The sequence below is a fragment of the Enoplosus armatus genome, chromosome 5 (assembly GCF_043641665.1).
Source record: "Enoplosus armatus isolate fEnoArm2 chromosome 5, fEnoArm2.hap1, whole genome shotgun sequence".
NCBI classification, from domain to species: domain Eukaryota; kingdom Metazoa; phylum Chordata; class Actinopteri; order Centrarchiformes; family Enoplosidae; genus Enoplosus; species Enoplosus armatus.
This window is the reverse complement of record NC_092184.1, coordinates 14,628,836-14,644,329: the sequence shown is the minus strand read 5'-3', so window position 1 is coordinate 14,644,329 and position 15,494 is coordinate 14,628,836. Positions and strand designations below refer to the sequence as shown.

Here is a 15,494-nt window from a genome sequence, read left to right as displayed (position 1 = left end):
GTAAACACCGATGTCATCGACTGTAGTCCTAAATCTCCCAAATCCCCTCCACCCTTCATCTCACACCACACCAGTAATGCCATTTTTCGACTGATGTTTTAATCACCAGTGCCGCTGTGAGTGACTGACACAGTACCACAGACAGTCGGGAGAGAATGTGTGAAGGCTGTTTGGCCAAATTCTCTCCATAAATGGTTTCAGTTTGCAGTGTAATACGGACATTTGTTGGAGATTTGAAGTATGGTCTTTTTATGGCGCCATCAACCACTCTTATGTCAAAACGTCTCTGTTGCATCATCCATTCATCCTGACACCTCTGTAATGAAGATATTAAAACACTTTTTCCTTTGTGATTAAAATGATCTCTGCTCTCCCCCGCAGCCATACACAAGTAAACAAAGGGCCTCGCTCACGCATATATTATGACAACCTTTTCTTCGATTGTGCGTCTGTGCATGTTTTTATGTGTGTGTGTGACAATGTGTCTGTGTGTGTGTGTGAGGGATTTAAAAACAGCACAGTTTACTGGTTCATTAGCACCAGATTAGCTATGCTAATGACATGGACCACCACACACAGAGACTTTGCCTTTATGTTTCTGAAAGGGATACACTATGGCTCTGTGTGTATGTGTGTGTGTGTGTATGTGTGTGTGTATGTGTGTGTGTGTGTGCGTGTGTGTGTGCGTGCGAGAAGTGTGGTGCAGGTGTGGACACATTAGTCTAGCATGAATAAGTTAGTCCCTTGCAAAAAAAAAAAAAAAAAAAAAGCTACACCAATAATAATCATAATTCAACAAAGTATGTATGGGTAATGATGTTTTAATTGCATTAATGAGTGAAAGGAGAGCTGCTGCCAGAGGAGATTTGGGAAGGATTGGACTGCTATGACCTGCTGTCTCTGTGGGTCTGTGTTTCATTAATACTAACACAGTAAGACGAATAGTCAGAGCAAACTCAGACATGAGTACATGCACACGCAACATAATAATCCAGACCTAAGACGCAAGTTTCCATGTGGCTCCATCTGATGACATGAGACGTAAATACAAAACGATGTGTTTGTTTACACTGAAGTAAACTTCCAAAAGTCTTATTGCTTTTTTAATAAGAAAAGTCTGCAGTGGCGTTCCACGTACTGATTTGTAATACAAACACCCAAAAAGCGTTTCAAGTGCATTCTTTTTGTCACTCTGAAATGATGTAGCCATCGCTAATCTCTCTCTCTCTTCATGTATTATATACTTTGTCATCTGCATATATATAACATATTGTTGAAAATATTGTTAAATACATATTTAATATGTATTTAACGAATAGTATTATTATTAATGATAATAATAACATTATTATTATGTGCTATTATTACTACAATTCTGAGGCAAAAAACTATGTTGCAATGATTCACAAACTTCAAGTGCAAATGTCAAGATTAACCTAGGCAAGTTTGTGCCAGTAAAATTACTATAACTTTCTAAAATAAGTTCTATAGCTGGATTTAGCAACAATATGAAGCATGAAATGTTGTGAAATTCACGACCAAAGGGTCAAAAGATTCAAAATGAAGTATCATAAAGTAAAATAAAGTGTTTAAAGTCAAGAGTTTGTATTTTTGTTTGAACATTCACTGTTTAAAAAAGCATTGTGTTGGTGGTTATTCAATCCAAGACTAAATAAAAGTTAGACTGTGCAGAATAATATGTGTGTGATGGTGTTACCTCCTGTCTCGGCTGCGTGACCTGTATGAGCGATGGCTCCTCCCTTTGTCTCTCTCCGCACTGCGACTCCTCCTCCTGCGAGATGAACTGTGAGACGAACTGCTGCTGGAACGTCTTCTTCTCCTGGAGCACACGGACCAAACACATACAAATTTAATTCTATTATTGGCAGGATCTTTCAAACAAAACATGAATCATGCAGCAGTGTTATTATTTATACAATTAATCATTTTGTGATTTTGGCAAATCAACAGCAGTGAAACGTAAATTTGTTCTGAATGCCCAGTGTGGTTTATGAAAACATTTGGGTCCCAAAATCGCTGAGATTAGAAATGTATTATTAGTAATTAGAATTTAGAATTTAGTATGGTCATTCAGCTTCATTGTATAGTCTCTCCTAGTTTAGTATCCATAAAACAAACCTACAAATTAAACACTTCCCTCCTCACTTCACCCTTATGCTCCACCTTTCCATTACAAGCACCATTTTCTATTATGCTGTGTTCATTCACCCGTTTACGGCAGCTCAGACATCATCATCTGAAATACTTCCCTCTCCTGCAAAAGTGAATGCTGTATTCCTAATTTGTTTTGCTGTTCATTTCAAGAGCAAATATGTCCTAATGTCCCGGGCAACCTCACCTATTATCAGCAGCGCCGACGGCTACTTTGCATTAGTGAACACGCTCGTCCACGGCAGAGAGCAGCAGAGCCATGCAGGCTGCCCTACAGTTCCTCCACAGGGGCCCTTTGGTGCTCTGCTGCTCTTTAATGTGGCTACAGCAGTGTGTGTAGCGTCTATTTTCCAAACACTACTCACACCGCGTTCCTATTGATATCATGTAGCAGGAGGCATTTATGGGGGTGAATGTAAATGCAGAAATCCCCCTCTTCTACTGCGCAAACAATTTGAGCAATATTCATTATTTAAAGTCTCTTCTTTTGTTTCACCAAAGCCAAAAATACCCAAATCTTTTTAGCACACACACACACAAAAAAAACCACATACACGGTCCTGTGGGAGTTCTGTAAGACAGAGGCGAAGAGAAGAAAAAGAAAAGCAATACAAATAACACAGAGGCTGAACTATCAAACCAGATTTGTACCACTTAGAGTAGCGCAGGAAAGATCCATTAGTATTCCAAAGGCTGGATCCCATGAGCGGGGCCTTATGAGTTCCACAGCCCTCATACAACCACTTCACACATTACGCAGAAGAAACACACAGTAGTGAGCTGAGGTTTTTTAGGAAGGTGGCGTTAGCTCACACATTTTCTCCTGTGCGAACGTAATAAAAACATAATGGCTCAAACATATGCTGTTGGGAAGTGCTGGTTAACACAGAAGCCTTTCACATGAGTACAACGCCTAACAACTTGGATTTCATGTCTCTTGTTCACTCACACACACTTTTTACCTGTCGTCCTCCCTCTTATCTCACACACGGACACAATTATTCACTTGCATACATGTAGTCATGATGTCACCAGCCATGAGCATAAGCACTCTTTTGTTTTACTACATGTGAGGGCTCTTTACACTGTTTGTATGTATGCAGGTTGAAAATGCCACAGAAGGTGTGTCCTCTTTCATATTTAAGGAAGTAGTCTCACACAGACACATTCTCACAAGGTCCTGGTTAATTGATCAAAACGTATAGCTAATAGATGAGGGACCGTGGTCCCAGGGTTTAGACTGCCCACCCAGCCCCACCCTGTACAGACAGGCAATGACTTCCAATCAGCAGTAATGGACCTTGACCAAGCCTCATAAATAATTACTATCAACTGGCCTTGTCTGAACAGCCACACACAGCCAGTGGCAGCTGTGAGATGGATGGAGGAGGCCAGGTCCAGCCACTAGCCATTGCAAAGATGTCTGATCTGAACCTCCCGCTTCCACTGAAACGGCTAAATAACAAAGTGTGGTATTTTGTAAACATGAGAAGAAGCTTATAAAAGTGGTATGAGCTTGTAACCTTTCATGTCTCAGCTAAGACAAGCCTTCAGATTCTACGTTTCATCTTTAAAATGACCTCTAGCCTAAGCACACAGGTAAAAGTGCTAGTTTCACTTTTTATAATAGTAAGACTGGGCGATAAAACCATAGCGATATGTACCGGCAATAGACACTTCATGAATAGCAAAAGGAAAATTGTTCAATAGTTTCACTTAAATGCAAACATGTGTGCTGTTCGGTTGCACCGTCGACATGTGACACAACAACAAAACATCGTGGAGTGAGAGAATGAGTGCAGACCGAGAGGAAATTGTTAAATTCAAAAGGGAGGTGGTTAAATTCAAAATAATTTCTCCTGGAGAAAAGAAGGTCTTTAAAAATGATCAATATTGACTGAAATGAAACATTTTAGCGTGATACATTTTTCAGCTATACCACCCAGCGACCATACACATGCTTTTTGTGGAAATCATAAGACCAAATACATTGTATTTCAATCAAAAAATGTTACACATCTGGGTCCTCTTAGCAGAGTATTTATCTGGCATATTTGTAAACAGTATGGGGGTCCTTCACTGTCCACCGTTTCATGTGAATCCTTGGTGAGACTAAATACTGCAGCCTGAAAGGTGTCGTCAATTGTCCTGACGAAGGACCAAAAATACCAGACACCATTGTTACTTGGGTTACATTGAAAACTGAAAAATAAACAACTGCAGTTTTAAAATCAGAAGGCAACATTTGTTTAAATTGGAGGTAAATTATGTTTATATGCCAACCAAACAAACATTTCTGTAGTTTTTCTGTGATCTGCTGTTGAGAAAACACAGAATTAAGTAAAATAATAGTAATGGCATCTCTCCCTTTACCCACATGGGTTTACTCTAGGGATGCACAAATATGTTTTTGAAGCCATAGCAAATCAATACCCATTATTTTTCCATCTAAAAACAGTCACATAAATGCAGATTCCACAACAGGCCTTTTTCACAGAAGATATTTTGACATGTCACAGAAGAACAAAGCACAGGCAAAAATAATGAAATGAATGATGGTTGAATTCATTTAGCGGATTCAATTTCAGGGACCTGTTATTGTGCATGCGGGCTCACTATCACGGCTTAGTGGCTTACACTTACATAGAACAGAGCCATCATTAATGTTATTAGTAACACCTGTGCTTTTCCTACTATGACAAGTCAAACTATGTGCTGTGAAAATGGCCAATCAGAAAAATATTAAAAGTAAAGCTAATAGACCTATACTGATAATGCATTTCAAAATTGATATTAGCCAGTACAGTGTTGAGAAAGTCAACTATAGCAGGGTTGCTGCTTCAATAAAATGACATCAAGTTTCACAACTGTGGCTGCAAAGGTAGAGATCAGCATCAGCACCAGAGCAGTGCCCCTTGGAGATGAAACAGTCTGTCTTGCTCAAGGACACTTCAGCAGGACAGTCACCTGCTACCTCTAATCTAATAAGAAAAGGTTGTTTTGCCCTCTCACCTCCTGTCTCTGTTTCTGTCTCTGTCTCTGTCGCGAGACCGGCTCCGGCGACTGGACCTCCGACTCCGGCTGCTGGTCACCCTGCTGCCGGAGGATGAAGACGAGGACGAGGAAGAGGAGGATGAACGGCGACGCTGTTTTCTCTTCCTCCTGCTCCGACTGTCATCCTCGCTATCAGACGAGCGCCGACCCATGCTGGCTGACTGTCAGCTGGCATAACATACACAAGCGTTGGGTTACTGATGAGCTAACTCTCTGACAACTTCCAGCAACAATTAGATACAAAACTAAACCTAGAGTATCGACGTGAACATACTAAACAAGTTAACAAAGCCAACAGTACATTTCTCTATATATCTTCTATAAAAAATGTTTTATTAATGTAGCTGCTTTCCCCACAGAGGTCTGGTAAGGGGATCTTAGCTAGCTGTATAACTAGCCAATACAACATGTATCTTATCTTAGCAACTACACGGAGGATAGTAACAGTTGCACAGTTTGTAACTTACATCACCATTACAAATCTAACAACACTGTTGTCGCACATGCCCTAAATATACAAGAGATACATAACACAAATATGTTTTCTGTGGAGGCTGGCTAGCCGGCTAACTGTGCTAACTCCAACAACGGCTGTCTGCAGCTCTTGTTTTGAATGAAGCCTTCCAGCCGTTTAACGGTAAACATGTCTCACATTGCAGTCAGTAAACGTTACATGTGTATGTGACAAAAGTGTAGCAAAACCCGAGAAGTTACCTTGGAATAAAAATCCCGCTCCTCACCTTTAAATCGTTGTGAAGCTCCACAACTCGGCCATGCACTGCTCAGTAGACTCTACTCGTCAAACCGGAAAGCATCGATCGAGTCCAGACAGCGGAGTCAAACACAGAGCAATCGATCGAGGGACTGGTCTCATCTGGTATCATCAATTACTTTTTCATGATTTGCCCTAAATTATATATTCAGCCTCAAATGACCTTAAATACTGCAGAATTGTGTCGTTGTTGCCACATTAAGTATAAACTGTTTACAATTAATATTAATATAAGCCAACATTAACAAAATGGCTTGAATTTATTTGGAGGCTTAAGGGCGCATATTGATTCAATGAGCCTGCAGGTAAAGAATTCTATTTCCACTATTGCATGACTGATGAAGGCTATTTGAGGGAGAGAAAAAAAAGGAATTTCTGGATGATGCTTCTTCCAGTGTGGCCACCTCAGACATTGGCACTCTTTAATGAATCTAGAAATATGGGGTCAATTAATGGAGCAGCATGTCTTCACTTATTATTTTGAACCGTTATATTGTATATATCTGCCATTTTTCAGTTTCAGTCTCAAGTCAATTGAAAATATTCTAAATTAATAGGGCCATAATGTTTATTCATGTATATTAACAGTCTTAGCTACTCATATTTCGTTTTGATCTGACAATACCCACACGTGCACCACAGATCATAACATAAGCAAATGCATGTGAGTTGTAGGTCTGTCATTGATCATTTGCACGAGGTCATGTTCTCAGACAATAAGGTTTTACACCAACATATAGCTCGAGACAGAGAGCTGCGAGGGCAAACAGAGCATCCAAACAATTTTCAGGAAAGTGGAATAATTAATCACCTCATGAAATTCAAAAACACATAACGGGGACTGAAAGTGAAACCACCACTGTTTCACTGACAACATGAATGAGTGAATCAATCAATAACGTGCATGAGAATGGCGGATGGAAACAAGTTAATGGGGTTTTCACTGCAAATAGATACAAGAGGCTGCTTATCAGTGCGATTAGGAATTCATCCTGCTTTGAGATGCAGCAGAAATAATAGTAATTAATGCCTAAGGTTCAAGCTGAAACATCGTTAATATTTAATTAGGGGAATTGTTAGAGGCCGTGTGTGGAAATAGGGCTTTATATAGATTATCAATAAACACGCTTAATTTTGCATCAAATTCATCCCGACGTTTTCAAAATCCCGCTGTATCCTGTTTCTTGCCTGCCTATATGTCGCCTCCTCTTCGCACTTAATTGCCCTCTCTCTCCGCGGCATTCACTTACCTCCACCGCAACTGAACCATTTGTTTATTTATTTTTGCAAATATAGGCGATCATTTCAGCGGGAAAAAAAGGCGAGTTGAAAACGTTAATTAGTGAGCCCAATGGCAACGCATCGCAAGAGGCATTATAATTAAACGTTTAGCTGCTATTTAACATCCTAATGGCTTAAAAAGTCCACTGAGAATTAATATTACGCGATATAGTCTCACTAATGATGACAATTTAAAATACATAATTGCTGATTAGAAACATAAAGCAACGCTGCATAGCTCAGAAACATTAAATAATTTGTCTCACGCGGTCCCCAAACTTTCATGTCAGCCTTATTTCACACGTTTTAACAGGCTTCTATCGCAATGTGCAATAACATAAATACAATATTAATAATAATAATAATAATAATAATAATTTCGTTTGTCATTATTGTTAATATTAAATTAGGTCTCGTACCGCTGGAATTATTTTATAGTATGAATGTTTTTTTTTTTTTTACATTTTTAAATTTTATTTCAATTCTTTCTGGGCGGTGAAATTCCGTTTCAAAACAAAAGCGACAACGTGGCTGCATAGAAACATGCCGGAAACTTATGGATAAATGTACCAGGCCTAAAGCCAACTGAGTGCAACTGGGGTTCAAGCCAAATATGTTCACTTGAGCTTCGTCTAAAGCTCCTTGTTTAAGTCGGTGCTGCTCCTCTCGGCATCCCCAGCTGGTCCGCTTCTTTCTATCTTTCTTTCTTTCTTTCTTTTTTTTTTACCTCTTTTCTCCAGTGTCATCGTTGTGACTTATTTTCCCCCAGATCACAGAGATATACTGAGGAAGGACTCCTCATCCATGTGCTTCCCTCTCTCTTGTCATTTTCAGATTTTTTTTTAAGCCACACCCCTGCAGAGAGAGAGAGAGAGAGAGAGAGAGAGAGAGAGAGAGAGAGAGAGAGAGAGAGAGAGAGAGAGAGAGATCCATGACCATCTCCCGGGTGTTTAAAAAACTAACTCAGGACAATAGCAGCGAATGAGCTCTTAATTAAATTAATTAGTCCTTCTTGTCAATCTCGGATTAATGGCCAATAGCGACGGTGCTGCTTAATGTTTTTTTTTTTACTCCTCTTCTCTCTCTCTCTCTCTCTCTCCCATATCAGTGAAGGGGAAGGGGGGCTCATCCCGGCATCCTGAGGGGAGGTAATTTGCACGGATCAAGGGGGCAAGGCGCCGCAAAGTATAAATACTGTGACTTCAATAGAGGATCACCAGCAGGTTCCCAACTCCGCTACCAAAGGAGGAGGAATTGGCTGAGAAGATATATTCTTTATATATTTTTTACCTTCTTCCAGAGTTGGCAGCATCATCTCGTATCATTTTCAAGGGGTCGACTTTAAAACGAGCCACACCATTGATGTCTTAAGCTGTCGTGGAGCAAAGGGAGAGAGTGCGTGAGTGAGTGAGTGTGTGTGTGCTTTTTTTTTTAAAGAGGAGAGAAGGCAGGGATGGAAGAGCTCACCGCTTTCGTGTCTAAGTCTTTCGATCAGAAAGTGAAGGAGAAGAAGGAAGTGATAACCTACAGGGAGGTGTTGGAGACCGGGTCGACGAGAGCAGGGAGCAGGGAGTCTTTATCCGCGGAGCCGGGGAGCCGAGAGGAGGCGGCAGCCGTCACCCGGAACGTTGCGCTCTCGCCGGGCAGGGAAACGGACATGCTCGGCCCAGAGAGAATCAGGGACGCCGGGAGCCCCAAACTCATTGACGGTAGGACTGCACGGTGTACAGTCTTTATCAACAGGGGTGTCTGGAGGACTTATAGAGGAGTAATGAAGTCTAGAGAGGCCGATCGAACATCATAGCCACGCTTTTATTTTCGAAAGAGAGTTAAAACATCTGGCTTATGATTATGATTCAGACGGATACTTCAGGTTTTAGTGGTAGATGTAAGTTACAGGATGATCGAGCTCTGTGAGAGAGGAAATCATTAACTGGTGCTTTCTGAAAGTATCATTTATTTGTGTTAATGTTAGTTGTTTGCCTTATGCACCGTCAAAGTCGCCCTCCTGACAGGCGTTTTACCAAACATTACCGCTCATAATATTGTCCGTCATAATAAGATGCTTGCAGCTTAGTAATGTCTTACTGTGGTGCAGATTAAAAGTTTCAATTATAGATTTAGTGCATCAAAGAAGGGCCTATCTCAGAACTATAAACAACATGGCCTCCTGTGGCAAACTAATAACCATTCTCCTATCATATGATAAGCCAACCACAAGTTTATGAAAGTAACACAGGTGCATTGTGGTGCTTTCTTTGCCCTACATTTTCAAAAACGCTGCAGTTTTGCCTCCTTCAGATTGATCAGAAGCTTTAACAGTGTAGCTACAGTTTGTTTTTGTTCATTACCTAAGCGTCATTGAGTGTCAGTCATCTCAGGGATCTTTCTTTTATATATAATGGAGCTGTTTCAACGAAAAGAAGGCGTATCAAACACCTGACATACAGATCACTGCACATGAAAGGTGGAAATCAAGTCCTGTCATTTCTGTAGTGGGTCGGTGCACACAGATGTCTGTTTTCAGGTGTGAAAGCACATCAGGTGTAATAGTAGATGGCTTGAATACAAATCTGACGATCTTATATTACAAATATTAAATAGACTATTTTCCTGGTTGTCCTCAATAATTCAGTGTTTTCATATATAATTGCTTAACGAAAATAACAGCAAATTTAAAAAATCGTAAAATATAAAATTATACTTTAAACGGCAATGGTTTAATTAAATAACAAGAATTGCTTTAATGCTTTCAAACAGACCAATGCCAAATGTGTTAGAATATTATTATTATTATTATTATTATTATTTATTACATTTTAAGAGAAGTGAAGCAGCTGTCCTGTGCTCCCTGCTCACTGTGTGTTATGAAACCTGGACAAAGCGTGTCAACACACATGGACAAGATATCTTAAGAGTTGGGTGGCTTGTAAAAAATGACATCTGTTCGTCGTGGGCAGCGTGGTTAAAAGCGGAACTGCGACAAGCATGTATCAGACATCCAACAGTGGGCACAGCGTTGCATATTTATAAGCAGTTAATAATTAAAGAGCTTTATGTAGCTCTACAAAACATCCGAGGTCTGATAGCTCTGTGCTCTTTGAGGGCTGGGGGGGCATGTCTGTCTGTCTTTCTTTCTTTCTTTCTTTCTTTCTTTCTTTCTTTCTTATGATCGAGGTTTTATTTCAGTTTGCTGTAGGTCGACAATCATTTCTCGCTCTTTTGTGAAGACCACGAGGTTTTAGTAGTCACGGTTGTAGTGCACGTTATATCAGTTTCTGCCCTTTAATCTGGAGTTTGCACCCATTAGTTTGGTTAATTTTTACTGTACATCAGAATAAGACGATTAAGATGTTAATCAAATGAGAATGACGCTTTTTTTAAGAGTAAAAACATTAAAATATATTTGTTGATGAAGGCCAATGATGACATGGGGGTCACAGTGCAGCTCCATGAGGTTGACGTCTCCCTCTCTTCTGCAACACAGGCAACACGGACGTGAAAGACAGGAAAGAGGACTCGAAGCCTATAGAGGACGAGGCACAGACTAAAATCAAACAGAGGAGAAGTCGGACTAACTTCACATTAGAGCAGCTCAACGAGCTGGAGCGGCTCTTCGACGAGACCCACTACCCGGACGCCTTCATGCGGGAGGAGCTTAGCCAGCGACTGGGACTGTCGGAGGCCCGAGTGCAGGTAGGAAGACACGTTTCAACTGTGTTAAACCCCTCCCACAGAAAATATAATAATAATAACAATAATAATAATAATAACATTGAGGTTGAGGGCCATTTTAAGTAGGCTACATTATCAAAAAAAGATTATTATTGTTATCATTTTCATTAACTACATTATCATAACATGGCAGTGTGAGTGTATATGTGTCAAAAACAATACATGACAGAGTGAACCACATGCTTCAAGTTAAATAATAATATATTAATACTACTAATCATAATAATAATAATAATAGTAGAGGAAGAAGAAATAATAAGACATGCACAGACTCCCATGTTTCTCCCTCTGTCTCTTTTTCCTGGAGGGATTTTAATAATATATTCACAGATCTTTGTTATGATAAGCGTGATGTCACGCATAAATACAGTCTGAGGGCGATAACATTTTGTTTTGTGGAGGGTTTTTTTTCATGTAGGAGATAAATGTGCACAGACGTACACTTGACTCGACTATAGCAGGCCTGAATTTGTGAAACGGTTCAGAGGAACCCCATGGGTGTTTGCAAGTTTTAATAAGTTGAACGAGGCTGAAACACAGTTCACATTCAAATGTTATTGTCTTCCCCATAATTTTCTGATTGGTTTTTCTTTTTTCTCTCAGCATGTTTTGATCATTTAATTTGTGTTAATGATCTCAATTAGGCTCTGTTTGTATCACGAGAGCCGTTTTAATCTTTATTGTCCAAATCCACCGAAACAAATAAGCCTACAAATATTTGCTTTCAGTTTCTGGGTGTATGTTACCAAGGCCCTGTTTGTCAGAGATGCTGTCGTTTTTCATGGGGGCAGACCATCTGCGCAGAAACCCAGTAAGGCTTCAGCCAGTCAGGCAGGGAGGGGAGGGGGGCTCAGACATGTCTTGGGTAACGGGAGCAGGGGGACAATGAACATATAGACAACTCCTCTCATCTGATTTATCAAAACTCTATAATATCTTATTCCAGGCTCCTTCATCCCGCATGCCCCGGCTCAGGGGATGACTGAGCATTTGTCTCCATATTGAATATGGCGGTCGTTATGGGAAAAAAAAAAGAAGAAATCATAAAACGGGCCCCAATGATCCCCATCCCACACTCACCCTCCACCCCCTCCGAAAAAAAAAAGTTAAAGCCAGCTTTTTGCAGGGCTCTCCCGGCCTGAACTGGAATCTCACCAATAAGGCGCATTGTGTCCCGAACAAGGAGCACAGCTCGGGGATTTGCATAAATTATGTATTATTTTCTACCCAAATCAAGAGCAGCCCTCTCTCTCATTCTCTCTGTCAGACTACTATATCTTTTTACCAGTTGCACGCAGAGACCACACATTTATTTAGATTTTTGTTTTAAAATTCTGCCTCAATCAATAGCAACATTTGCTTTTATCATCGCAATGAATTATACCTGAAGCGTGCACAAAATGACTTCCGATTGACATATACTGTGGTCAATAAATGAAGCCAGCTGACAGCCAAATCAATATGATATTTCAATCATGCTTTCTCTGTGTATGTGTGTGTGTGTGTGTGTGTGTGTGTGGACCCTAATGTAAGGGAGATTGCAGATTGACATGTTGCATTGTGGGCTAATTTAGCCCGAGCTTTGTCTGGGAAATTCAAAGCAGATTAATCGTTTAATCTGTGTTTCAAGGCGTTTCTCTGAAATTGACGCTTGTCGATTTCAACAGAAGGAGAAAAAAAGAGAAGTGAGCTGTCTTTGAAGCGGGGATTTTTGTGTGTGTGTGTGTGTGTGTGTGCAAGTGCGTGTTATGGCGGTGATTAGACAAAACTGCGAGGCATTTAAGCGTTTCTCTGACATGGATTTTCTGCAGATAAGGGTAATTAATTTCAGCGGTCATTTAATGAGAGGGAGATGGAAAGAGAAAGAGGGAGATGTTCTCAGATCGCCTTGCTCTGATGTCCAAAACCGTAATAGCATTGCTGCTATTCGATATCTGAGAGTCCCATTCAACTCTTCGGGGACACCAATCTATAGAAAGATGAAACCAACGCTGACAAGGTTATTTATTATAGTCCAATAGTCCTGCACATTTCCAACAAGGGTGTTTCTATTCTCCTAATCAGGTTTTAATGCCCCCCCTTTTCCGTGGATTTACTACTTTTCCATTTGAGCTCCACTGTTTCTCCAGCCCCCCACTCTCCCTTGTTGTAGACTAAATGTAATAATTCAAATCTGGGGTTAAGCAGTGTCATTAATATTTCAGTGCTCCTCGGGGATATTGTTTTTCTGCGGTTGTTGTCACTTTGAGAGGAATTACACATGGCCTCACAAGCAGCTGCCAATCAGTGGGTCTCTAATTAATTTCTGTCCCTGCAGGTTTGGTTCCAGAATAGAAGAGCCAAATGCAGGAAGCAGGAGAACCAGTTACATAAAGGTACGCTTTTAATCCTGCATGCTCCCACAAATACAACACTATAGGCTCACTTCTATTTCATTCTATCTTATTCTGTTACAAGGCAACGCTCAAATGCATGCAACCTCCTTTATCTTTACGCACTGTTACTGTTTGGGTCGTGGTTCAATTTTCTCTTAATTAAGCCATCAAAAGCACTGTGATTTACTTTAGTGCTTGTTTATCTTGGACGTTATTAAAGTTTACTCCGACAATCAGCTCACTGCTCGTTATTCAGTCCTACAGTTTACTCTTTTGTGGTTTTGAATATTCTCCTCACAATTAGGCTATCATCTGTGCTTTTGCAGGAGTCCTGATTGGAGCAGCGAATCAGTTTGAAGCTTGTCGTGTAGCGCCATATGTCAACGTGGGGGCTTTACGGATGCCATTCCAACAGGCAAGTTACTTTGAAGCGTCTAGTCTTAAAATCAGACCAATCCCCGGACTGCTGTCTTGGCACATGGCTCTGCCCAAGTGCTATGCAGAGACTCCAGTTCCAATGTAGGGGGTAACTAAACTCTTATTACCACACTGACAATAACACTGTGCCAACAAAGCGCAGTCTGTACAGCCTAATTGAAAAATTCCCTCTGTTGTTTTATGGAGCATTTATATGCCTATTTTACCGGAGCAGGGAAACGATGTCAGTAGGCCTAGCAGGGTGTGGGATAGACAGCCAACTACAGTTTCCTAATGTTCTCTTACCGCTAAACTCACACGGAAATAGACGTCACACAAAAGTATATATTCCGTATTATGACAGGTTTGTTTTTGATATGTTGAACTGTGCACCTGTACGAGGAGGGCAGTATGTTGGCGAGAGTCTGCTCACAATAGTGAAATGATGTACATCATTTATATTTCATGTCCTCACTTTGAGCACCACTGGCCTGGTCTGGGCTTTTTTTTTTTATCTTGTAGGCAAAGGCCCAAAAATCCCAAAGGCAATGAAAGGTTGAACTGAGATTAGATTTGATGCTACTGATGTCCGAATAAAAAGTCAGATCTGACCTTTGATTCACTAGAGTTGCCAACAATGTCCTCACTGGAGTAGAAAAGCTGAGGGATTGAACCCTGAAGTCCAGCTGAGTGATGGCCTCTTTAAGCACTTGGTCATCCTGTGGGAGGATACAGTTAATAGTTGAAGCACATCTGCAACAGAAACACTAGTGAAATGACCCTTCAGACATCCCGCTGCAAAGTTAACGCATGTTCTCCCCCTTCTCTCCCCATCCGTGCGTCCCGTCCCGTAGGATAGTCATTGCAACGTGCCGCCCTTCTCCTTTCAGGTGCAGGCGCAACTGCAGCTGGACAGCGCCGTGGCCCACGCGCAGCACCACCTGCACTCTCACCTGGCGGCGCACGCGCCCTACATGATGTTCCCCGCGCCGCCGTTCGGGCTGCCGCTGGCGACGCTCGCGGCCGAGTCCGCCTCCGCCGCCTCCGTTGTGGCCGCCGCCGCCGCCGCCAAGAACACCAGCAAGAACTCCAGCATCGCCGACCTGAGACTGAAGGCCAAAAAGCACGCGGCCGCGCTGGGACTGTGACGCCAGGTAGACTGGAGGGCGCGAGGCGTGCACGCACTATCCGCCACGTCCTCGCGACTGAGAGACACTGAACACGAACGCTTACAAAGTGAACAAATCCAAGGACAAAGTGAGAAAAAATTATCCATGGACGATATTTATGCTTTTTTTTTAAATGAAGGACGACGAGTATAACTATAAAAAATATAGGCTATTTATGAGATAAAAGACGATGAAAAAGAGACTGTGACGTGATAGCCTACACAGATGTGATTTTTTTTGGACGCCAAAAAAAAAGAAAAGAAAAGTGGCGGATGGGATGGACAGCAAGGCTGCGCAGGGTCCTTCTCTGCAGCCGCACGGCTGAGGAGGACGGCGGGACACCCTGAGGAGGAAGAGCAGCAGGAAGCAGCTGGGACGGTCGATACTTTGTCAAACAAGGCGAACCATTCTGCAGTTGTTTTGTTCTGTTTTAATATTATATTATTATTGTTATGATTTCGTTTTGAACCTATATAGAGGCTGGCCTCGTTATAAAACACTTTCTCTGTAAAAGGACAG

The 15,494-nt window shown here is 41.3% G+C and overlaps 2 protein-coding genes across 2 annotated transcripts in view; one reads left to right on the top strand and one right to left on the bottom strand.

The window, feature by feature from the left end:
* The window catches only part of rsrc1 (arginine/serine-rich coiled-coil 1), a 111,871-nt gene extending 105,847 nt beyond the window's left edge, over positions 1 to 6,024 (bottom strand). The window contains exons 1-3 of the mRNA XM_070906469.1: positions 5,967 to 6,024; positions 5,185 to 5,394; positions 1,718 to 1,840 (exon numbers count right to left, since the gene is read on the bottom strand). Coding sequence (XP_070762570.1) covers positions 1,718 to 1,840; positions 5,185 to 5,378 — 317 coding nt within the window. The 5' untranslated portion in view covers positions 5,379 to 5,394; positions 5,967 to 6,024. The remainder of the gene's footprint in view (positions 1 to 1,717; positions 1,841 to 5,184; positions 5,395 to 5,966) is intronic.
* Positions 6,025 to 8,711: 2,687 nt separating this feature from the next.
* shox2 (shox homeobox 2) lies at positions 8,712 to 14,954 on the top strand. The gene is made up of 5 exons (XM_070906385.1): positions 8,712 to 8,988; positions 10,767 to 10,975; positions 13,332 to 13,389; positions 13,716 to 13,804; positions 14,661 to 14,954. Exons 1-5 carry the CDS (start codon positions 8,733 to 8,735, stop codon positions 14,952 to 14,954), a joined length of 906 nt encoding a protein of 301 aa, XP_070762486.1. The 5' UTR covers positions 8,712 to 8,732.
* Positions 14,955 to 15,494: the final 540 nt, after the last annotated feature.